The following is a 25,167-nucleotide window of genomic DNA, read 5'->3' on the forward strand; positions in this document are numbered from 1 at the left end:
AAGATTGTGGAGAAGGACCGATTCCAGACCTTGGGGGACCTGCGGAAGCAGTGGACTGAGTCTTTAGTAGAAACATCCAGAGCCACCGTGCACAGGCGTGTGCAGGAAATGGGCTACAGGTGCCGCATTCCCCAGGTCAAGCCACTTTTGAACCAGAAACAGCGGCAGAAGCGCCTGACCTGGGCTACAGAGAAGCAGCACTGAACTGTTGCTCAGTGGTCCAAAGTACTTTTTTCGGATGAAAGCAAATTTTGCATGTCATTCGGAAATCAAGGTACCAGAGTCTGGAGGAAGACTGGGGAGAAGGAAATGCCAAAATGCCTGAAGTCCAGTATCAAGTACCCACAGTCAGTGATGGTCTGGGGTGTCATGTCAGCTGCTGGTGTTGGTCCACTGTGTTTTATCAAGGGCAGGGCCAATGCAGCTAGCTATCAGGAGATTTTGGAGCACTTCTAGCTATCAGGAGATTTTGGAGCACTTCATGCTTCCATCTGCTGAAAAGCTTTATGGAGATGAAGATTTCATTTTTCAGCACGACCTGGCACCTGCTCACAGTGCCAAAACCACTGGTAAATGGTTTACTGACCATGGTATTACTGTGCTCAATTGGCCTGCCAACTCTCCTGACCTGAACCCCATAGAGAATCTGTGGGATATTGTGAAGAGAAAGTTGAGAGACGCAAGACCCAACACTCTGGATGAGCTTAAGGCCGCTATCGAAGCATCCTGGGCCTCCATAACACCTCAGCAGTGCCACAGGCTGATTGCCTCCATGCCACGCCGCATTGAAGCAGTCATTTCTGCAAAAGGATTCCCGACCAAGTATTGATTGCATAACTGAACATAATTATTTGAAGGTTGACTTTTTTTGTATTAAAAACACTTCTTTTATTGGTCGGATGAAATATGTTAATTTTTTGAGATAGGAATTTTGGGTTTTCATGAGCTGTATGCCAAAATCATCAGTATTAAAACAATAAAAGACCTGAAATATTTCAGTTGGTGTGCAATGAATCTAAAATATATGAAAGTTAAATTTGTATCATTACATTATGGAAAATAATGAACTTTATCACAATATGCACATTTTTTGAGAAGGACCTGTATATTGTAAATACAATGGATTGTTTGGCCTTTATTAACTGCACTTTAACTATTATATACTTTTACAAGATGACGGTACTTTCAACGTATCTGGCATTCCTATCTGTGGTTCCAAGTCCAACCCTCCACCTCATACTCTTATAGTTTCACCTGTGCGTGAATAAAGAAGTTCACTTCCTTATTGTGCACACAGCAGGTAGACATGGCGAGCCAGGTTGCAGTTCGTTATGTGGATAACAGTGTAAGTTTGCTTTATTCAAGTTATGATTTATACTTATTTAAAAGGTTATCTGATGAAAATTTGTAAATAGTTTCTTTAGTAAAGAGTTGAACTAGGCTCAAAAGTATCTTAAATTGTCACTACCGAAACAGTCATGACCGAGACATGCCATCATTATTTTGGTAGTGACAAAAGGGAACACATAATCATTTATTTGGGGGAAATAAACAAAATTTTAGTACAGTTATGCAAATCATTAGTATCTTTTAGTAGTGTTTTAGTATGCGAGTTAAAATTCTGAAATGTGGTGTGGTCGCTACCAAAACATTACTGTCAGTACAGAAAATGTGCCGTCACGACCGAAACATTGGTTCAATGTATATTCAAACTAATGAATGCTTAACTTTGAAATCAGTATCATTAACTTAATGACTTCTACAAAGTTATTGTTTATAAGTTATTGATTTTCCTGTGAATTTTTTTTTTTTAATGGCAAAAAATATATTTACAAGGTAGACCAATGTGGTAAGATGTAAAGATGCTATAAGCCTTCTTATCAAATTATTAATTATTATGTTTTGGTAGTGACAAATTTGGGGAGAGGAAAAATATTCCAAAACTTTCTGAAAATACAATATAATTAACTGCACAATTACCAGAAATGTGTACCTTGGATATTATACAACTTGCATACACACAAAATTTGTGGAAAAAGACACCTTCTTTTCAAGACGTTTCCAACTATGTCTTGAACCATTTCTGTAGAACGGCCCATATACTCTATAAAGGAGGAGTTTGGGTATGTAATAGATACATTGATTATAAATAAATTGTATGCATTTAAACACTGGATTAGAATTGATGTATTATTTATAATTTATTCAATGTAATTAGAAGATGGGTCCGTTATTTATAATTTATGTACTTTATGTAAATTATAATTATACATTTTTATAAGGAAGCGTAAGTTCAACATTAGCTTGTTTGGCTAATTTATTGCTCAGTGTTGGAATGATAGTCAAAAGAGAAGTGAAATAAAGAAAAGCAGTCAAGTTTTGTTTAGGAGGTCTTTTTTTCACTCAGACTTGAGAATGTATTTCCCTTTTCTTGTGTCCTTTTTCTCTCTATCCTTATTCAGCGTGCAAACCTGAGAGATATCGTGTAAAGAAAAGGTGTTGGTCTTTTTTAGTCTGTTTGTCAGCACAAACCTCTGTGTGTAGATGTGGTAAACAGTGAGTGTGTGTTCCACAGCATATTGAGGTAATGTAGAGAGAAACGGTGTCCATGGGCTTTTGAGGTTTTCCTCTTTGAACGGATGCTCTCGCTGCTTTACGATCAACAGCCACTGATTTCTGTGGCCTTGACACGCTGGTAACAGACAAGGACCTTTCACTTCCTTGACATCTCTTATGTTTGTCTGTTTTGTTGATAAGACTGGGTTGTTAGCAAAGACTGTCGTCCAAACTTTTGTCTGCTAGGTATTCTTTTTGTGAATGTTACTTTCACTCTTTGAGCTCGCCTTTGTTATGAACGGTTTATGAGGAAGGAACAAGGAAAAAAAATATTTTGACAAGCTGAACGGACCAGTTTTGTTTGTTTTTGTTTCCTTGTGTCAAATGAGTTCTCAGTTCACTCTCTCTTTGTGTCCTGCAGGTCAACATGGCCCAGTGGAACCAGTTACAGCAGTTGGAGACGCGGTATCTGGAGCAGCTGTATCACCTGTACAGTGACAGCTTCCCCATGGAGCTGCGGCAGTTTCTAGCCCCCTGGATCGAGAGCCAGGACTGGTGAGTTGCCAGCAGTAGACAGGATATGACATAAGAGATAAGGAGGCAATCTGGAGGTCTGCTTTTTTGAGCTGCAAGATTGAACATTTGTTTTGAATATTTTTGTGTATTTTTAAAGTTGCGATGAAACTGAAGTAGCGACAGATCTTTTCCGTGTTGTGATGTATATCCGAGTGTAACGGATTATTGAAAAAGAAAAAAAATTTAGGATAGAGGACTTGGTTGTATGCCTCAGTTGTTAATTGGATTTTGAGATGCAAGCGTTACACTCAAAAATGAGTGCGAGTTTGCAGTCAACTCTGGAGGTTTAAGTGGACTAAATGATTGGAGAAATTCAACATTTGTCCCCAGAGAGGGCTGCTGATCGAGAAGACTTTTAAGTCCTGTTTACACCGGTGTTTAGATGCATTTTAAGTTGATCCGTTCACAATAAGATCTATAACTTATATTTACAAAATAGATAGTGAATATTATTTTCATGCTGACTTTTAAGAGTGCTGTTTTGAAAGATTCAGTTCCTGATGATTACTTCTCGCAGAATGATTTTAAAGTCAACAGACTTACTGACACCAAGAGAAGTCGAGATATTAATCACTTGGCCACACTCCTAAATGTTGAGTTTGGTAGTGCACTTTGTGAGAATAAAAATTTAAGAATCTGTTTTAGATCTGCTGATCCTATGTCCTGATATAACATCACATGAAAAACTTAAGGTGAACTGCATTGTATTGAGCATTGAAGATGAACATGATGGCATCAGTTTTCTGATTAGATTGAATAGTTTCCAGTGAGGGGGCTCTTCCAGTCTCTGATCTTCCTATTGAGAGTCAAACTATGTGTGAATGTTAACATAATCTTAGTTCCCGTGACCTGGGAGAACTCAAACCATTTGATAATGTCATTATGATTATTTTTTTTAGCTGGGTCTACTGGAGTTTACATTCGGTGGTAACTTCCTGCATTCTTCTCTTGTTACTTTGATCTAAAAATGTCACCCCTGAGTATCTTGTCAGCCCATCGAATGCCGATAAAATAGAGTGTATAACTCCCTCTTTTAGACCTGATGCCTGCAGGGCCAAACAGCATGTTCTCAATGAAGAATCCTGCTGAAGATTCACCCGAGCCTCCTGGTCTTCGCTTCTGAGTTTCCCATAACTTCCTTATTCTTAGAATCATCTGTGGTGAGGCCACTCCTCTGCCCGTAAAGTGATCCAGGAAAGTCTGCTGTGAACAATAACACGAACCAGTGCCATTTTTGTTCTCTGAGTTTTTTCACAGAATCAGTGTGAATATCTTCTTTATGATTCTGTTGTGGAGTATAACATGTCACTCTGAAATGACTCATGTCCGGTTTCATCTTCTCATTAGTTTCTGTATCACAGCATGCATCTTTAAATCGAGAGTTAAATGTAGTCAAAAAAAATAATTTGTGTCAGTATATTTAGTTACTGAGCTAGTGAAGTAGGCTATCCTATACCCCCTCTCAGTACATCAGGAGTCCTTAGGGACAGCATTGCACTTAGAGAACCTTTGAGTCTACAAACTACAAAGCTGGCACGGAGGTATATATAATTACAAAATAAAGTCATTATGATTTGTTATTGTTGTTAATATTATTTTATAAAGTAAGTAACGTAAGATAAAAGGAGTTTTATCACTACGTGTGACGAAGCCTTTTCTGCGACAGCTCCAGCTCTCCGATGCACAGTGTGTTCGAATTCACTCACTTCATTTCGTTCACTCCTTGCAGATATATAGTGCACTCAACTGCCATACACTTATAGGGATTAGTGAATGAGTGAACGAGTGAGCGGTTTCGGACACAGCTTCGGTCTCTCTCTCGCGCACTGTCGTACGCGCTCTTGGACACACTCGGTCTCACTCGCAGGGTTCGCTTCGCTTTTGTCCAGTCCGGAGCGCCTCGGTGTGCACGGAGGGGAGGGGTTGTGTGTGTGTGTGTATGTGAGAGAGACGCGTGAGTGACCGAGACAGAGGGAGAGCAGGGAAAGGAAATGCAACTGAAAGAATACGCTGCTGCGTGTTTTAAATGGCGTTAAAATAAAAAGAATAACGAAACGCAATATGTGGCGGCCAGTGTTGATTCTTTGGCGCAACGCGACGAATTAGTCTATTTGTGGGAAACATTGCATAAAAGTCATGTGGGAACTGCTTGGCTCGGTACTGTGGGCTTAGCGTCAAGTTTCTTAACTTTTTCGCCGACGAAAGCAGAGCCGTGGAGAGCCACTTCGCCATGCTTTCATTGTTTTGAATGGGGAGAGGCAGCTGAAATGACGGGAGGGGTTGTGTCGACCAGATTTGCTTCCCCCGGTCTGAATTTTCCCCAGACATACGTTCTTCTCCCACACAAAAACAGAATTTCATTCCAAATATGTAAAATTCCGCGAAATTCCACATTAACACTAGATTCCGCGTTTATTTTCCAATTCCGCGATTCCATTCGCGATTCCGTGATCGCGAAAAATTATAGGGCCCTACATTTGCTGTTGCAAATGAAGAGCACAGTATAACATCTGACAGGAAGTTAGTTTTTCGGAAGTGAGAAAATTTACCATTTTGTAACCAGTTAGGAAAATAATGTTAGAATAATTACATTGATCAAGTCAAGTCACCTTTATTTATACAGCGCTTTTTACAATACAGATTGTTTCAAAGCAGCTTTACAGAGATAACACAAAAATAATGTTATAATAATATTGTTAAATATAAAATTAAATGTCCCCTACTAAGCAAGCCAAGAACCAATGGCGACAAAGGCAAAGAAAGGCGAAAAAGGAGACAGTGGCAAGGAACTAAAACTCCATTAGGTGTCTGAATGGAGAAAAAAGACCTTGGGAGAAACCAGGCTCAGTCAGGGGCAGGGACGTGCGGTCAGGGTAGGCAGGGTAGGCAGTGCCCCCTGGTTCAAAAGTGGCTTGACCTGGGGAATGCAGCACCTGTAGCCCATTTCCTGCACACGCCTGTGCACGGTGGCTCTGGATGTTTCTACTCCTGACTCAGTCCACTGCTTCCGCAGGTCCCCAAGGTCTGGAATCGGTCCTTCTCCACAATCTTCCTCAGGGTCCGGTCACCTCTTCTCGTTGTGCAGCGTTTTTTTGCCACACTTTTTCCTTCCCACAGACTTCCCACTGAGGTGCCTTGATACAGCACTCTGGGAACAGCCTATTTGTTCAGAAATTTATTTCTGTGTCTTACCCTCTTGCTTGAGGGTGTCAATGATGGCCTTCTGGACAGCAGTCAGGTCGGCAGTCTTACCCATGATTGCGGTTTTGAGTGATGAAACAGGCTGGGTGTTTTTAAAAGCCTCAGGAATCTTTTGCAGGTGTTTAGAGTTAATTAGTTGATTCAGATGATTAGGCTAATAGCTCGTTTAGAGACCCTTTTCATGATATGCTAATTTTTTGAGATAGGAATTTTGGGTTTGCATGAGCTGTATGCCAAAATCATCAGTATTAAAACAATAAAAGACCTGAAATATTTCAGTTGGTGTGCAATGAATCTAAAATATATATGAAAGTTTAATTTTTATTATTACATTATGGAAAATAATGAACTTTATCACAATATGCTAATTTTTTGAGAAGGACCTGTATATGCCACATTGATAGGTCACAGCCTACTCATGACAAGATTTCACCGCACGTTACTGGTCAGGGGGCCAGTTAACGAACAGTGTATGATTACGATTCAGGCAGTATTACAGGTCAGAAGTCAGATTGGATCGGAACATTATGGATTGGTTCATCTGGTTGAAGATCGGAGTCATCACGCGCGTATGGAGACAAGTCTGTTGAGGATCAGTGCCGATGGCTGTCGTGTCGATGAGGCCTTCACAGGGGAGAGTCTAGTTGACACAATCTCTGTTGACACTTCAGGAATGCGTTGTGGTCGTGTCCAGGCGCAAGTCCACCATTTGATCTGGATACGGCCCGGGTCCGGCAGATTACTGTTAACCTCGTAATTAACAGAAAGACTAAAATTAGCGTAGATGTAGGGCTGGGCGATATGGCCGAAAAAAATTATCACAATAATTGTTTTTATTTTAGTCGATATCGATAATTATCACGATAAATGTCAAATCTTTATTTCTTTTAAGTCTAAAGGCAGATTTTTGCTCCTTCATGAAAGTTGTAGAAACCAGAGCGTTTATTGTGGTTTTAAACTACTCTTTTTTTGTCAGAACATATCATGACAAACACTTGCCAAACAGGTGAACATTTCACAAATCTGAGGTAGAACATTCAAACATTTGTCATTTTTCCCTAAATAAAAATCTGAATAGAAAAATATATTTCTTAGGTTCTGCATGTGCTAATGGGGGATATTGTTTAGTGTAAAGTGACTTTGATGGCCCGTAGCCTACCTTCAGCACAGTTTGCAGTGCAGGCTGCAATATTAATTTCAATATTCAATATTCAAAAAATGTAATAATATTACATGTTTTGTCTCATAATGCATATTTGACTGAGTTGACAGTAAATCTGCATCCTAACTCAAGCTAATACTACTATGTTAAATGTATGTTCATCAACAAAAACAGTAACATCTGTTAAAAAAAAGAAAAATATTCTGACTGTTTGAGTTTTATTAAAATTAACCATTGGTCATCCAGTATCATGCATTTAGACCATAACCACAGATAAAACCAGGCATAGCCTATAGCACCTCACTATCATGGCAAAATGTAACTTTATGGTATTTATGAAAAAATGTAGCCTAAATACATTATTAAATACTGTAATTATATTCCATCAGTCCTTTAATACATTGTCTACATGAATAATAATAATACAATTCGATATGTATTCCACATTTCATAGTGCAGTTAATATTACTAGGCTAATGTTACAGTAAATCTATGGTAAATGGATTCAGTATCAATTCAGATTCTGACTGTATCGTTGCGCAGTGTTTCTCCTGTTTGTCAGTGCTGTTCCATCTGCCTTTAAACTGGTTTAAATCACTGAGACATTAGTGTTGTTCGCTGAATTTAAGTTATTCTCACTGGATCTCGTGAGTGAGACCGATCAGAGTAAACGCGTCTGCTCTAGTGAGCTCGCAGCTGACCGTTTGGACTTTGAGCCGAGCGGATAAATGGTCCGTGTGGCGCGCAGTTCAAATGAGTTTCGTTCCGCTTTTGGTGCATAAACATTATCGAACATTTATCGAACTCTTGATATCGTTTTAGCGAGAAATTATATTGCGATAATTATCGTTATCGTTTTATCGCCCAGCCCTACGTAGATGCCATTCTTTTTATGATGTAGCGAGTACATCAGGTGTTATAGGAAGTGTTCCCGGTTCCGGCTGACCTAATTTATGCAGCCTAACCTAAAACATTTCATTTGACCGCATGTACTGAATTAGTACCAAGCGTTTTTCTCTGGCATGCTTTACTTACAAACTGCGTCTGACAGAAGAGTCAACAGCATTCATGCACGCCTTTTAAAATAAAAGTCTCGCATCAGAAAAACATTTATAATTTTATTTGTTGTTTCTTTGACTAAACAATCCGCGACCCACTCAAATCGGTCCGCGACCCACCAGTTGAGAAACACTGCTTTAATGGATACTGCTTTTTATTTTAATGATGCATCTTTCTTTGAATTTTTCTAAACTGAATATTGCTGAATTTTGTGCTGTTTGTTGGAAATTCCAAAGACTTTGTCCTTCACATGGCCATCTCATGAACTAAATTTTTTTAGTTAATGTTATTGAAGTAAACACACAACAATACAAATAGCCCTCGGCATGTTTGGTTTGTCATTACTGGCGGTGTCATAGAATTTTCTGAATGGATCATTTGTTTGATCACACAAAGGCACAAACAATGATAATGAAGCCAGTAATTTACTGATTAAAAACTTCAGGTCAAAGACTGGTGGCGATTGTTGTGCTTGTAAACCAACCATTGTTTATGTAGATATAGAGAAACAGTCCTCACCTTACGTGATATCATTAAATTTGAGGTTGTCAAAGAGAAGCTAAAATAAGCGTGGCACATATATGGCTGGGTTGTATGACGTTACTGTTTGACAGTAAAAAAACAATAGATTTTGATGTATTTTTTTATAACAGAGTAGATAACATATATATATATATATATATATATATATATTCATCCATCCCATTTCATGCAAATAACTGCATCACAACATATATATATCAAATTTTTGTCTTATTGCTTAACCTTAGGCACATAAATAAATATTATGCAGGGCCCTTGTTGGCACTGGAAAATGTGCTAATGTGTATAATGCTAAATTGGCAAAAGCTAAAGCGACTGAACTAGCCGTTAGACATTTATATATCCAAAATTGTAGTCTGCTCGGACAAAGCATTGCTTTTTTGGTGCTATGATATTATCTTGATCTTTTTAAATTAATTGCTAATGTGTAGTGGATAGCGCAATGACTTGTTTCTTTGCTGCTGGATAAGGTCATCAGTTTGAAATTTTTGCTAACAGCAGAACAAGTGAGATCATGTGTCTGACGATGACAGCAAGCTGCACTTTCACACACCTGCACAAGACTACATATGACTTTCAAAATACTCACTATTTGTCAGTTTTTGCAGTTTGACATCTTTAGACAAATACAAATGTCTGAATAAAGCTTTGGTTAGCACAGGGTTGGAGTGATATATAAATATACATTAAACTCATATTGGCCATCGAATAACTAAAACCCTATCCTAGTTTGAAGAGTGCTCGAAAAGACTTGGTTATCGAACTGCAATATAACAGGGTTCGTATTTTTTATTTATTGGATCTTACCGTATTAGATGTTGTTTATTCTATAAATAATGGCACGTCTAATTATCAAGTGCACGAATGGAATGGAGGAAGCTGTGCATTACCTATCACATGAGCCATTTGCTTCTGTCCGCCACAGGGCATATGCAGCCAACAAGGAGTCTCACGCAACGCTTGTATTCCATAACCTGCTGGGTGAGATTGATCAGCAGTACAGCCGCTTCCTGCAGGAGAACAACGTCCTGTACCAGCACAACCTGCGGCGCATCAAACAGCACCTGCAGAGCAAGTATCTGGAGAAGCCCATGGAGATCGCCCGCATCGTGGCCCGCTGCCTGTGGGAAGAGCAGCGTCTGCTGCAGACGGCAACCACTGTGCAGCAGGTAGACACACACACACACACACACACACACACACACACACACACACACACACACACACACACACACACACACACACACACACAGACGAATGCTGTATTTACTCAGGGGTGAGATTTCAGATTTGTTGCACTTCTATGGTAAATAAATTCCACCATACAAAGTGTGAAAATTAGTTGACTTTATTAAACGTTCCATCTAGATTTCTTTCATTCATAAATAAATAATTTGTTAAAATACACATAGTATCCTTATAATTTTATTCACCAGGCCAGTTTTCAGGTCCTTTCAAGTCAAACACACTTTGCTTGAAAATGGATTCTGCTTTGTAAGGACATATATTTAGATTTCTGTTTCTCTAATTTCTTTCTCTTCTGTAGGATGGCCAGGTTGCCCATCCCACAGGCACTGTGGTGACAGAAAAACAGCAGATACTGGAACACAACCTGCAGGACATCAGGAAGAGAGTACAGGTTAGTACATCAAATCACACTTTAATTGAAAATCATTGGTTTGTTTTGTTCACAATTAGAGTTACACATACATTCCACGAAACATGTAGCAACCCCTTATTGCCCAAGTTTAAAAGAACTTTATTTAATATATTGCCCCGAGCACAAAATTTCATATTTTGTCCTTTTTGGGGTACACCCGCTCACTCATTTAGCTGCCGTACTCTTTATATACAGGATATGGAGCAGAAGATGAAGATGTTGGAAAACTTGCAAGATGATTTTGACTTCAACTACAAAACTCTAAAGAGTGCTGGAGGTATGAGGAGTACATGTTGCTGTCTTTTTTGTCCAAAATATCTTAACTAGTCTTAATTATCACTGAAAAAATCACTCAATCTATTTGACCATGCAGAGTTGTCCCAGGACCTGAATGGAAACAGCCAGGCAGCAGCTACCAGGCAGAAGATGTCTCAGCTGGAGCAGATGCTGAGCGCTCTGGATCAGCTGAGGAGGGTGAGATTCAGCAAAAAATACGAATTTGACTTCTTGAATCTTGAAAATAATGACCAGTAACTTTTACATAATTTGCAAATGTGTCAAAAGTTTGCTCTCTGTTTTGCAGCAAATAGTGACTGAGATGGCAGGGCTGCTGTCTGCCATGGACTTTGTGCAAAAGAATCTGACAGATGAAGAACTGGCCGACTGGAAGAGGAGACAGCAGATCGCTTGCATTGGAGGACCACCGAACATCTGCCTGGACCGCTTAGAGACATGGTACACAGTCAGTTCACAAACAGTCGTGCCTTTGAATCCCACCTTTTTTAATTCCTTCTTTTCAATCTTTACCTTTCAGGATCACCTCTTTGGCTGAGTCACAGTTGCAGATAAGACAGCAGATCAAGAAACTGGAGGAGCTTCAACAGAAGGTCTCGTACAAAGGAGATCCAATTATTCAGCACCGCCCTGCTCTGGAAGAGAAGATCGTAGACCTGTTTCGCAACCTTATGAAGAGGTTTGAAATCACCCACTCATGTGTTAAACTATTAAAACAACTGAAACAGGATCTGATCAATGGAAGCATTCTCTGTGGTGCGCTTGTCTAATTGCAGTGCATTTGTTGTTGAGAGACAGCCTTGTATGCCCATGCACCCTGACCGACCCCTTGTCATCAAAACAGGAGTTCAGTTCACCACCAAAGTCAGGTGGGTAAACACAAAGGTGAGTCATGAAGTAAGGAGGTCTAGACACAAATTGTGAACTTTTCCCCCTTCTCTCTTTCAGGTTACTTGTGAAATTCCCAGAGTTGAATTACCAGCTGAAAATCAAAGTGTGCATTGACAAGTACGTCTCATTTCCTGTCTATGAAACGAAATGATTTTGAGTCGTATTTTGACATGCCAATTGAATTTTTTTCCACCTATGTCCTTCAGGGAGTCAGGTGATGTGGCAGCCATTCGAGGGTGAGTTCTGAGGTTAAAAAAAGATGCCATTTCCATTACCATTTTCACATGGTTATTTTTAGTTATAGACTAATTTATTGGGCCAGACTTTTGACATTATTCATGGATATTAAATGTACTATTATTATCAGCTTATTTTAAGTAAACAGCTGTGTAAAATAAGTATTTCAGCCATTTTGTAGAAGTTTCATTTCTATCATTAAATTATATTAAACAGTTACAGGGAAGTATCTCTCTTGTTTGTACCTGGAAGTTGTAGCATTAGACAGTGTTCTGGTTCTTTTCCACCAGTTCACGCAAGTTCAACATCCTTGGGACCAACACGAAGGTGATGAACATGGAGGAATCCAACAATGGCAGCCTGTCAGCAGAGTTCAAACATCTGGTAAGCTTAGCCAATACGCCAATATGTTGTTGTTTTTTTGGAGTTCAAAACCGAATGTTCTCTTGACTTTACGCTGTTATTTAATTCCTAGCAAATAAGTACACTAACTTTTTAAACAACTGCAAAATTGATTGTTGAGAGATTCATAATTTGCATGAGCTAGAAAAAAAATCATTTTCACACTCAATAAATGGCTTATTTCACTCTTTCTTTAGATAATCATAGTTAAAATATCCTCTTTCATAAGAATCCACCCCTGGGACATAAAGTGCCTCAACAAAATTTCTTAATATAAAATATAATTCATTGAATGTGCCATACAAGCTTCAAGAAGACTGGATCAGCTGTTGACTGTATGTTGCTTGAAATGCATTATAGTCCTGACTGTAGTTCTGTCTTTCAGACTCTACGAGAGCAGAGATGTGGCAACGGAGGCCGAACCAACAGTGACGTAAGGATTTGTATAATTAGCATTGTTACAGTTTTTTGTTTTATTCAGGGCTTCTATTGACAAAGTCAGTGAAAGCACCTAAGCTTTGCCCTCTGAACTACAGGCGTCTCTGATAGTGACTGAAGAACTTCACCTGATCACATTCGAGACAGAGGTCTACCACCAAGGACTAAAGATCGACCTTGAGGTGAAAAGCTACACATAAACACTTCTGGCAGCAGCAGCAGCAGCACTGGATTAGTTCATCTAAAAAGGACACTTTCATTTTTATCAAGAATTTAGAGTAAAATAAAATGTCAAACATGTCTTATCGTGACAGGATTCCTGTCACAAAGACACTGTCCTATGAGTTGTATATCAAATCATAATTTTATTAAACCCTCATTGCTAATTAAGTCCATCACACTGCTACTGGTGATTGATTCAGTGTATTAAAAGCCAATAAGGTCATTGTAATAGACTGTTGCCATGGTACCAGCAGTAGGAGGATATTAATATGTTACCAGGCAGCGTGTCCTCGGGTAATCTGTCTCTTATCAAGCCCATAACTGCGCACAGCGCTGCCTAGATGCTTATTATGAGTTGATAAGAGTACACGCAAAATCATTCCTTTTCTGTGGATGGACACAGTAGGGTCACGTTACATACCTACACACGTTAATTAAACGAGATCATTTAAGCCGTTCAGCTCTGATTGCTTAATAATTATTCAACCTCAGGTCTCTATTTCCAGTAATCAGATTTCTAACAGAGCGTGCAGTACAAAAATTGCAGGATTTGTTATTGTAAATTATAAATAAATGTCTTTATCTCTGTCCAGACGCACTCTCTCCCAGTGGTGGTCATCTCTAATATCTGTCAAATGCCAAATGCATGGGCGTCCATCCTGTGGTATAACATGCTGACCAATCATCCCAAGGTTTGAAATGGATCCACAGCAAGACATACTTACTGTTAGTACAAGAGGTTTTTCAGTATAAGCGACTAAGAATCATTTTCTTTCGCCCCCTTTTTTTTCACAGAATGTGAATTTCTTCACCAAACCTCCAGTGGGAACGTGGGATCAGGTGGCTGAGGTGCTCAGCTGGCAGTTTTCATCCACAACCAAAAGAGGCCTTACCATTGAGCAGCTCACCACATTGGCAGAGAAACTTTTGGGTATGTGTGTGTGTGTTATTTAAACCTGGAAATAAATAAACAATATGCTGGAGGATTTTGACAAACTTCTCTCAAATTGTTATGCTTATATATATATATATATATATATATATATATATATATATATATATATATATATATATATATATATAAATATAAAATCAGTGGTTTCCTTATTATTGATGACATGATTTTAAATTGCTGAAATGTCCCTCTGAACATGCACTACAGATCAAGGTTTGGGGTCAGCAAGATTTGTTAATGTTTTTGAGATAAGTCTCTAATGTTCACCTAGGCTGCATTTATTTGATCAAAAATACAGTAAAATAGTTATATTTTGAAAAATTATATCAATTTAAAATAACTATTTTCTATTTTAATATATTTGATTGTCATTTATTCCTGTGATGGTAAAGCTGAATTTTTAGCATCATTACTCCAGTCTTCAGTGTCACATGATCCTTCAGAAATCATTCTAATGTGATGATTTGATGCAAAAGAAACTATTATTATTATAATAATTATCAATGCTCAAAACAGCTGTGCTACTTCATATTTTTGTGTTTACATATATTTTCATTCAAATTAATAGCATGAAATTATGTTTTATTAATAAAGTTTGGAAGGAGCACGGTCAAGTCAAGACACACGTCACCTTTATTTAAAGAGTGCTTTTTACAATACAGAAAAAAAAAAATCTTACTGACCCAAAACTATTTTTCTCTTTCTCTCTCTGTGTGATAATACAGTATATATCTTAAAATTATTTGTGCATCACTGTTTAATTACGCATTTCTGATTTTGTCTAGGTCCGTGTGTAAACTACTCCGGTTGCCAGATCACATGGGCCAAGTTCTGCAAAGTATGTTTCTATAACAACTTTTTGTTCCCTGTCCTGAGTTAATTTTAGTGCAAATCAGACCAGCTGATCCAGTTTCTGTCAGATTTCCGTAAACATTGCTGTTCTCTTTCTGTTTGTGATTCGCAGGAGAACATGGCAGGAAAAGGCTTCTCATTCTGGGTGTGGCTAGACAACATTATTGACCTAGTGAAGAAATATATTTTGGCTCTATGGAATGAAGGGTGAGAACTCCTGCTGCACTCGTTGTGTGCGTCCATGCGGTATTTATAGTTCATTACATCAATCACTGCCTGGGTGGTTACATCAAGCTCTTGTGTCCGTCAGGTATATTATGGGCTTCATCAGTAAAGAAAGAGAGAGGGCAATCCTGAGTCCAAAGCCTCCTGGGACATTCCTGCTACGCTTCAGTGAAAGCAGCAAAGAGGGAGGAATTACCTTCACCTGGGTTGAGAAGGACATCAATGGTGAATGCATTTCCATGTACATGTCAAAAGTGTCAGTACTTCGGTACCAAGAAAATGTTGAAATAAAAGTTTTCTACTTTTATTCATAAATGTTTTTACTTTATTTAATTTTTTCCTGTAGTTGTATAGTTGAATATCTGAAGCATTTGTGCTCCTGTATGTATGTATGTGCAGGTAAGACCCAGATCCAGTCAGTTGAACCATACACTAAGCAGCAGCTCAACAGCATGTCTTTCGCTGAGATCATCATGGGCTACAAGATCATGGATGCCACCAACATCCTCGTCTCGCCGCTGGTCTACCTCTACCCCGATATCCCCAAAGAGGAGGCGTTTGGCAAGTACTGCCGCCCCGAGGCCCAGCCTGATACCGAATTCCCTGACCCTGGATGTGGTGAGTGTCCTTTGCAGGAATCAAATTCATTTGATTGTCTGTTGCTTGGCAAAAGTGTGTCTCATTTCATTCTCATTTATCTTGGAGACTATTTTTGTATTGGAAGTAGAGTGAAAGGGTGTGGTTTACCAGAAACGTTCTCCCTTTGAGGGAATCATCTAAGAATAAGAGAAGAGAGAATGCAAAATCATGATTTTGTTCTTTGGTTATTTTGATCCCAATTTTTTTTTAATGCTACTGTACGAAATGAAATTCTTTTATTCATAAATGACACATTAAATTGATCAAAAGTGACAGTGAAGACTTTTACATTGTTATTGTTCTTTTCTTTTGAACTTCCTGTTTAACAAAACTGCGATTGTTTTTCTTTTAGTAATTCAGCCCTACCTGAAGACCAAGTTCATCTGTGTCACCCCGTAAGTAGCTTTGCTTTCTTCCTCACCTCAGTATGTGTGTGAATGATTGATCTTGCTGTAGTCTGTTTTCTCTCTCTGTCCTCTTGTAAACTTTGAAATCTCTGGTGACTCTTCAGGCAGGAGCACATGCAAAGTACTCCTCTCAGTTTTCTTTTCAACATGGATCAGGGATGTAGCCACTACTGAATCCTCCAAGGAGCCTTCACACCATCCTTTAAACCACAATCTTGCACAAGAAGACAGAAAGAGAGAGAAACCATGCTTTAAAAAGCACATGATCAACAAAACAGCTAATTAAAGGAGGTTCAGGCTTACTGTTGTCATTAGCATGTATTAAGTGCACAGCTTGAGGTGAACTGTTGTGTGAACACTTTGTAGCCATGTGATTTCAGAACTTAGAGTTTTTAAATTGAATACATTTTAAAAAAAATAATGTAGAAATCTAATTTAAAAAAATCAAAATGAAGAAATAAATTTTCCACTGTTAACATGAAATAACAATTGACGCTATTTACCTTAATATGCGTTCCTGGACAATAATTTGAACAATTCCTTGTTTTCAGTGTAGATTATTCCAAATAATGTTTGTCTTTTGTAATCTTTCATATTCCTATATTTTTATTTATATCCATATTAGACTTTCAAAATCTAACTTGCTGTGCCTCTGAAACGGCACCAGATTTTTTTAATGTTTTTTTAATGTTGACTTTAAGATAATGAGAGCAATGGTTAATGGACATGGTATATAAACTGTGATACATCAAAATGTACATGCCATGTTAGGTAACAAGCTTGGCTACAAGAAAAACTTTTGGATGGAATAAAACCTGCTTAAAACTCATTCTTACTTGAATCACAAATGCTTTCTGTCTTTGTAGAGGTGTTGGATTTACTGGAGGTCATCGATGTATGCGTGTGTGTGTGTGTGTGTGTGTGTTAGGCAGGCTATAAACTGACCTCTCTCCATAGGTGTCCTTCTGTCTTCATGGACTTCCCGGACAGTGAGCTGCTTGGGAACGGCTTCCCTGGGTAGGCACTAGGGAGCTGCTCTATGTGTGTGTATGAGACGTGTGGTCAAACAAACTCCTGTAGTTGTCTACTAACATAGATCATTCCTTTTAACATCTCTAGAGCTTGACCAAGGGTCTGTTTACTCACTTCATCCCTTCATAATGAGGTCTGGATGTCACTGGAACTTTTGTACAAGTTAAAAGGCTGGAATGGATGTTGTTCATGTCTCTGAGTCTCAGTTTTGTGTTGGTGAACTAGTTCTGCTGTAAACAAGGGATTTTTTTTTTTATTCATTTCTAAGGTCACAAGCTAACTTCTGTATCAGTATGTGAAATATTTTAACTAAAAAAAGTGTTTACCTTCTCTCCATGTTCATTTCTTTTCCCTATCTTCCAGTTTTTTTTATTTCCCCCCTTAGAGGAGAGTGCTATGAATGGAGTGTTGCTTTTTATGTGATGTTTAAATGGTTTGTTCCCTCAGTATGTTTAACAATGATGTCTCCGAGACTCATGTCACACATGTGACCCTTATTATGTTCGTGTCCAAAGAAAATTTCAATGTATCCCCAATATGATGATAAACACTTTGCCCAACCTGAATGTGGCAAGATCGGAGAGAGGGAAGACAAGGATACTGAGCAGCAACCACACAAATTACCAAAAGAGACATGTCTAACTGGACCATGCTAACCAAACCTCAGCATCTGCAAGAATATTATCTGCACTCTTTTGTGCTCAGCATCCTGAGGTTATTAACATTTTGTTCAGGATAGGGGAATTCAACAATAACTGACATAACTTCCCCAATGGGTTACATCTTTATTAGCAAATTCACATTTTATGAGACGCCAGATTAAAGAAGCAGTCAAAATCTGAACAAATGAAACGTAACATTTGGAGATGTCCTTTGCTTGTGTAGTAATAAATGACCACATCATCTAGCGTTTACTTATGATGCTGTAAGATAGTCAGGGCTTTTAATGATCCAGGAAGAAAAACAAGTTTTTGGCTTAAACTTTTATTGGCAATCTTTTTAAAGTGCTCTTATCTTTGACAGCGAGTTTTCCGGATTGGTCCTGGTATTGGCATGAGAAAGTGTTTCTGGAAAAACACTTAAAGTCTAATATGGCTACAATTGTTTAGAATAAAAATACTGTAAAGCTCCCTCACAACTCTTATACCCCTTCTCATACTTGCAATATGAGCAGAACGTAGCACTCTTAAATATAATAGCCTATGTGCCTAATGTTTTTAAAGACCAATAATTTTGTTCTTGGGCAGCCTGAATCTCAGGACAGGTATATTGATATAGCATTTGATGTGAAATTTTACTACCTTTTGTTTTAAATTACCAAAATTTTTGTTTGAGATCTCCTCTAGGCAGAAAATACACGTCAATTATCGATTCCATGAAATGAACAACGCCTGTTTTAATTTTCCATCAACCTGACATACTAGACCTGATCAACAACTAAATATCTTGAGTGATCTGAAAATACTAGTTTGACATTTGTATCATTGGATGTATCGTTTGTGAGTTCAAGACCACTTAACCACAAGTGTGAACTCTTGCCTTTTCCATTGCCGTTGGATCAGACTTCTGCACCTCTGCTAGTGTTTTAAGTGCAGACTTCAGGTTCAGAGGTTTTGTGCTTGTTCTCTTGTCTCTACACAAGCAGGAAATAGTGGTGAAATGCAGCTTTACCTAAACAAACTGCCCGTATGAGCTGTTTGTAGTTTTAACAAAGAGGCATGGGTGAACTTTGCCCTCTGGTAAACCATTCGCCAGGTTCAGACTTGATGCTTCAATGGGTAGCCGAGCAGAACACCATAGAAGAGGTCAGATTTTAAGTAGGCTATGATATGCAGCAGGTCAGTATTTATTCAGTAAATTCAGCCACCTATAAAAAAACTAAAAAGCATAAAGCATGTTCCTCTATCAATGGTCATTCTAAAGTAGCCATGTATTCTCACAAAATTATTTTTTTTGCAAACATATGAATGGCAAAAATGTAATGGTAGTACAGTAGTTTTTACATGTTTTAATTATAGAGTGATCAATCACACGACATTTACGGCTCAGGTGGAAAGGACTGGGAAATAAAAGTGGACAAGCAACAACTACGACTTCAGATTCACATTACATTACAGCTTGTCAACTATCTAGTAATATACATTTTCAGTGCACTGTGTTGAATCCACTGCCTCTAACACCTGACTGAGTTGTCAAAAATCTCTTAAAGGTATAGTTCACCCTAAAAAGAAAATTCCATCATTTGCTCACCTTTATGTGGTTCCAACCCCGACAACTATGGAGCCCTTTGGCTTCCACTGGATGGACAAAAAGACACTGAGACATTTCTCAAAATATATTTTATTTTCCAAAGTACTAAAAAAGTAATTCAGGTTTGAATGACAATTTTTGGTTGAACAATCCCTTTAAGTTAGCTAATATTACACAAGTGATGCCATGTGTGTGACTTTGAGTGTGGGTATGTGTGTTTAGGTAAGTCGTGTGTTTATGATACATGTGAATATTGTAGTGTAGGTTAACTCATGATGTGGTGAATGAACTTTCAGACCTTTCTCAATCATGACGTCTATATGTGATGGTAGACGTAATGATTGCTTGTGTGTCATGTCTAATGTACGCTGCCTTTCTTTTGCAGGACTAACTCTGGCAACACGAGTGATTTGTTCCCGATGTCCCCTCGCACACTCGACTCTCTCATGCACAATGAAGCCACGGAGGCCAATCCGGGACCTCTCGGTGAGTCACATGACTAATTTCAACAGCTTTCTCAAAATGTGCCGCACGTTAACGCCTTGCCATAATTACCATCATTTCGAGATGACAAAAAGGGATGTTCTCGGACTGGGAATTCTGCATTTTTAAGCCTACAGTATGAAGAAATAATCTTCTTTTTTTTCAGACATTTTAAGGTCTCATAATACTTCTGTTTAATCGTGTTTCTGTCCCAACCCAGAATCCCTCACTCTGGACATGGAGTTGAGCTCTGATCATCCCTCACCCATGAGAGAAGGGTTTGCAGCCTCAGCAATCTCAGATATGGACACCTGCCGAAATGCTTAGGTTTCCAACATTTTAGTTTTGTTATTTTTTTGTTATTTACATAGGGAAAAGTAGTTGTCATGTATATAATGTGCTTAGGTGCTAGAGCCCTTTTCTCTTTCCGAGCCAATTCTTTTCTTTTCAGTTTTTAGAGGCACAGGCACAAGCGTGCAAACGTGCTAGAAAGTTAACTTTTCATTCTCATATCAACATTGATAATACCGAATTGAACTCATTCTTTTTTAAATGGTTAAAATGTACTTTTTTTGTCTTTTATTACAAGAGCATGAGGCATTCAAGACCAATAACAGGAGTTTTTAGCTTTCTTGGCCTTAAAATAAAGATTCTATAAAAGTTTTTCAATATGTTTAATTGCAGACATTTGGCCATGACTTTCACTTGTATTGCAGTGTCCACTGGTGTTAGTAAACCTGAAAATTATTTTGATCTGTTTGCATAGCATATGACCAGTGAATTCTTCATTCTTTATGTTGATCTTTTGAAATGAGTGTGAAGGGGAGTAAACTTTACAGTAGTATTGATAAGCAGTACTTTGAAGCTGCCAAAACTCGGCATGATCTTGTACCGTGTTGAACATTAACTTCAAATCTGTAAAGAATTATCATTTATGGCCAGATGATGCGTTTGTGCATGCAGGTCTACAATGTCCATTTTAGCTTCTGGTTTATATAAATATACTGTATTTTAATGTTTTACTGAAAAATATTTGACTCTTTTATTGGATTTCTTCTGGAAGTGAATGGAAGAAGATAAATATACATTACGCAGATGAGAAAATGTGATATTTCCACCTATTACAGTGTCCTAGATGTGATGTTTATTGCGCTAACTTAGACAGTAAGCAAATCTTGCACTATAATTGTAACAATTAGATGGTGAATCTTATATATAGAGAGACACATTCATACATGCACATATATACAGATATTTATAATTTTGTTCAATTCACTGATCTGTTGTGTCTTCATGTAAGGTAGCGCTTCAAATGGAAATATGATGGAAAATGATGTTTCTTCATTGTGTAACTACTTTTTAAATGTCTGTCAGTCTTGAGTTTGTTTCCCAGTCTGTGTATCTATCCTTCTTTGTACTCTCAATTTATAGGGTGTATATATATATATATATATATATATATATATATATATATATATATATATACACTGCACTATGTATATTCCCTTTATTGAACAATGAATTGTTGATGAGAAACAGTCATCAGCTCTTTGTCGTTGAGGCGGCTCTTCAGTTATCTGCTTGGATATACACTACCGCTCAAAAGTTAGGGATTTGTATGATTTTTTTTTTTTTTTTAAATGTATCAATACCTTTAAATTGATCAAAAGTGACAGTAAAGACATTTGTAATGTTGCTACAGATTTATATTTAAAATAAATGCTGTTCTTTTTTAACTTTCTATTCATCAAACAATCCTGAAAAAACATAGCATGGATTCCACAAAAATATTAGCATTGATGATAATAATAATAAATGTTTCTTGAGCAGCAGACCAGCATATTAGAATGACACTGAAGACTGAAGTAATGATGCTGAAAATTCAGCATTAAAATAGATAACATTAAAATATAAAACACATAATTATATTAGATTATATTTCACAAATGTTCAGTTTGGGCTGTATTTTTGTTCAAATGAATACAGCCTTGGGGGGACTTCTCAAAAACTTTTAAAAATCATACCAACCGCAAACTTTTGAACAGTAGTGTGTCACCATACTGTATGTTCAGCTATCATAACATCTGAAAGTGGAAATAGAGTCTGAACTAATAAAAAAGATGACTAGAATTATAGTTATGGAAATCATGGCTTTTACAAGGTGTCCCTGTAATAAATGCCCCTGTATAGTTGCACTGTAGGGGCATTTTATCTCCGAAATTAAGTGATTATGTTTCGGTGGATATTTAAAGGTCATTCTTCCTGAATGAATCTCATCTGCCTTTACGCAAATGGTAATTACCGAGTGTTTATCTCTCTCTGTCTAGCTGGCATTACCCCAGCCATTCTGCTGTAAAGGTTAAAAAGAGATAGATAGAGACCCCGCACTGGATGTTGTATTTTGCCCTTTCGTTAAGGTTCTTTAATTAGACGTCCAGCTGTTTGTTAGGTTTGCCGTAATGATGCTTAAACTTTCAAATAATTGCTTTTTTATGGAGGCCGGTGACTAAGGAGGACTGAGAATTCATCAGTTTAATTTGTGTTGTCTTTATTATGCAAGAGGCAAAAACAGGATCTTTATTTGCATTGTTAGTTTTTTCTTTGTTTGTTCCTATTCCATGATACAGCATTATGGTCTTTGTTCAAGTATATGACATTCCTGACAAGCTCTATGTGAAGCTGTACTGATTCTGAAATTTAATTTAAAAAATCAGTCTATAATTTCTTTTAAAAGCAGCAAAAACATAGTCACTTTCTACAGAAAAAATGTTCTCACAGCTTATACAAAGGATGTGCCATTAATAACAATCCTCGCTATTTTGTTCTTTTGATTCCTATCTTTTAAGATATTGATTCTGCTCTATTCATGTCATTTTCCATGATAAAATAAAATAGAGTAACTGTATAATTGTAAATGCTACGGTATAGTTTTTTCTCCACAATTATTCACCATGAGCAATGTAGAAACAAATAATTTAACACTGAATATGTTTTGCAGAAACAAATCCCTTCTGAAATAAAGCTGTTATATTGGCTACTCTGAGAAACTGATTGTTTGATTATAAAGAGCAAGTTCGTTGGCTTTTCATGAGCCCCATTCATGTGTAATAAACATAGTGCTATTGAATTAACTGCTATTTATTAATAGGGGAGTGGATGTGTAAATGCATGCAAATGCTTAATATTAAGATTGAAAGAGATTGCTGCTTTTGAGAATTTAAAATAGTGATAAAAATATGCAAACATACTTTTTTATTTAATATGCCTTGTATTAATATACACTCGGGGTGAAGGAGACTAAATCTATGCCCTCTGATTCCACTGATCCCCCACCTCAGAGAGAGAGAGAGAGAGAGAGAGAGAGAGAGAGAAAATGCTGAATCTGTGTGTTCATCTTGCCAGGACGGAGTTCTGCCAGTGTAGGTTGTTTATTTGCTGCACCTGAATGGGAAACTGTGTTTGAGCCCATTGTTATTCTTAACAGTATAAAGTGTTTTTTACACAGTATTGACCAGCATTCAGTCACTCACATACTGCAGCTGATATTTGTATTGTTAAACTCAAATGCTGGCATGTTTGCTATTTGATTCTATTTACCTTGAAATGTAATTTAAAAATTCAACCATTTACTATGTGCTTGTCTACAGTTCACTCGGCCAAGTCAAACAAAGAATAATCAATGTTTAATCAACCTCTATGCCTGTGAATGTTGTTATATAGTTTAACCAGCAGTGGGCATTACTGACCTACTGAATGCGCCTGAATGAATCACTCATTTAATTAGCGTGTGGGAGCTAATGCAACTGCACCAATTTTAATTAAAGCCCATAAAGAACGAGCCTGCAGATAGAATGATAGGAAAAGACACTGAAAGGCGAACTTTTTAATTTGTAATATGAGCTTTTGAGTTTTTCCAAAAAACCTACAACTAATAAAACTGATTCATTCAAATATCATGCTCTTTATTTCGTCTAACCCGTAAAACATGCCCGCTGCCTCTTGATCACAGTTTGCGTCCATCTCAAAGCTGCGTGCGTGTCCAACCTGGATCCAGCTGTCCGCTCGTCTCACTTGTCGACTGGGATGTATTTTTCTACGTCATCGAAAGACAGAGGACAGGAGAAATAGGGGTCGCCATAAGTGGATCTTTTTCCAGATCTGGCCGTTTCCCAGAGCCACACTCTCCAGAGCCGGCTAAAAGTGCTGAGCTCGCAGCTGCCAGTTTGTTTAGTGGCAAACGCCTGCGTGCTATACATAAACATAGCCTACAACGCCACTGGATTTACCTCTTGCCATTATTGTTGTATTATTTGCATTATAATTAGGCTATTGTATGGCACTTTATAAACTACACGCCCACAAAACGGCCAAGTTATTAAAACGCGCTATAGGGAGTGAAACTCACATTATATGAGTTTATATATATATATATATATATATATATATATATATATATATATATATATATATATATATGTGTGTGTGTGTGTGTGGAATGGAATATGTATTTTATATGTGATGGAAACATGGAAATTTAGGCTAATGAATGTGCAAATGTCTTAATTCTCTGACGACCATGGGAGTTTATTTTCAGAAAGTTAACCTTCAAATATAGGCATATATATATATATATATATATATATATATATATATATATATATATATATATATATATATATATATATATATATAACGATTTTATGGATTTCCAAGACTTATCAGAGCACAATTCTCATTGCCTTATATTTAAAGGTTTTCTATGAGCGTGGGAATTTACCCACATCAATTTTAGAACAACTGTTCTCGTTATTCGTATGCGCGCTTCGACAGCTCAAAGTAAACAATTTTTTTCCGCGTTATGGTTATAACCCTCAGTCTCAGACCAAGACAGCTCGCCTCGAATCACGCGCAACCGCTCATGCCCAATCAGCAGTCCTCGCGCTCCGCTAACCGTCTTTATATTTTATTATAGCCCCACCCCCGTCCCGCAGCGCTCATTATTAGATCTTTTGCACATCTAAAATAATAATTCGCCTATCAATGTTCGAACGGGCCTTATAGACGACTAACGTTATAGCGAACT

General features: G+C 37.7%; 1 protein-coding gene across 6 annotated transcripts in view; it reads left to right on the top strand.

Moving 5' to 3' along the window:
* Positions 1-23,124, top strand: part of stat3 (signal transducer and activator of transcription 3 (acute-phase response factor)) — a 41,820-nt gene extending 18,696 nt beyond the window's left edge. The window contains exons 1-24 of one of the 6 annotated variants that reach the window (XR_013196765.1): positions 1,276-1,345; positions 2,978-3,111; positions 10,023-10,266; positions 10,644-10,736; positions 10,953-11,034; positions 11,131-11,231; positions 11,341-11,492; positions 11,572-11,730; positions 11,828-11,920; positions 12,000-12,059; positions 12,149-12,178; positions 12,470-12,563; positions 12,967-13,014; positions 13,118-13,201; positions 13,835-13,933; positions 14,037-14,172; positions 14,982-15,034; positions 15,161-15,255; positions 15,359-15,498; positions 15,673-15,891; positions 16,265-16,307; positions 16,424-17,336; positions 19,987-20,087; positions 20,305-21,114. Coding sequence is in view for 5 of the 6 variants with exons in the window: in XM_077212386.1 (XP_077068501.1) it covers positions 1,307-1,345; positions 2,978-3,111; positions 10,023-10,266; positions 10,644-10,736; positions 10,953-11,034; positions 11,131-11,231; positions 11,341-11,492; positions 11,572-11,730; positions 11,828-11,920; positions 12,000-12,059; positions 12,149-12,178; positions 12,470-12,563; positions 12,967-13,014; positions 13,118-13,201; positions 13,835-13,933; positions 14,037-14,172; positions 14,982-15,034; positions 15,161-15,255; positions 15,359-15,498; positions 15,673-15,891; positions 16,265-16,307; positions 17,277-17,336; positions 19,987-20,087; positions 20,305-20,411 (2,466 nt within the window). In the remaining variant the exon portion in view is untranslated. Of the gene's footprint in view, positions 1-1,275; positions 1,346-2,977; positions 3,112-10,022; positions 10,267-10,643; positions 10,737-10,952; positions 11,035-11,130; positions 11,232-11,340; positions 11,493-11,571; positions 11,731-11,827; positions 11,921-11,999; positions 12,060-12,148; positions 12,179-12,469; positions 12,564-12,966; positions 13,015-13,117; positions 13,202-13,834; positions 13,934-14,036; positions 14,173-14,981; positions 15,035-15,160; positions 15,256-15,358; positions 15,499-15,672; positions 15,892-16,264; positions 16,308-16,423; positions 17,337-19,986; positions 20,088-20,304 lie in introns of those variants that run through there. The other 5 variants (XM_077212386.1, XM_077212387.1, XM_077212388.1 and 2 more) reach the window with 5 other exon arrangements.
* The last annotated feature ends 2,043 nt before the right edge of the window (positions 23,125-25,167 follow it).

This window comes from Siphateles boraxobius, unplaced genomic scaffold (assembly GCF_051911475.1).
Source record: "Siphateles boraxobius isolate OS27281-9 unplaced genomic scaffold, OSU_SipBor_1 66, whole genome shotgun sequence".
Classification (NCBI taxonomy): Eukaryota; Metazoa; Chordata; class Actinopteri; order Cypriniformes; family Leuciscidae; genus Siphateles; species Siphateles boraxobius.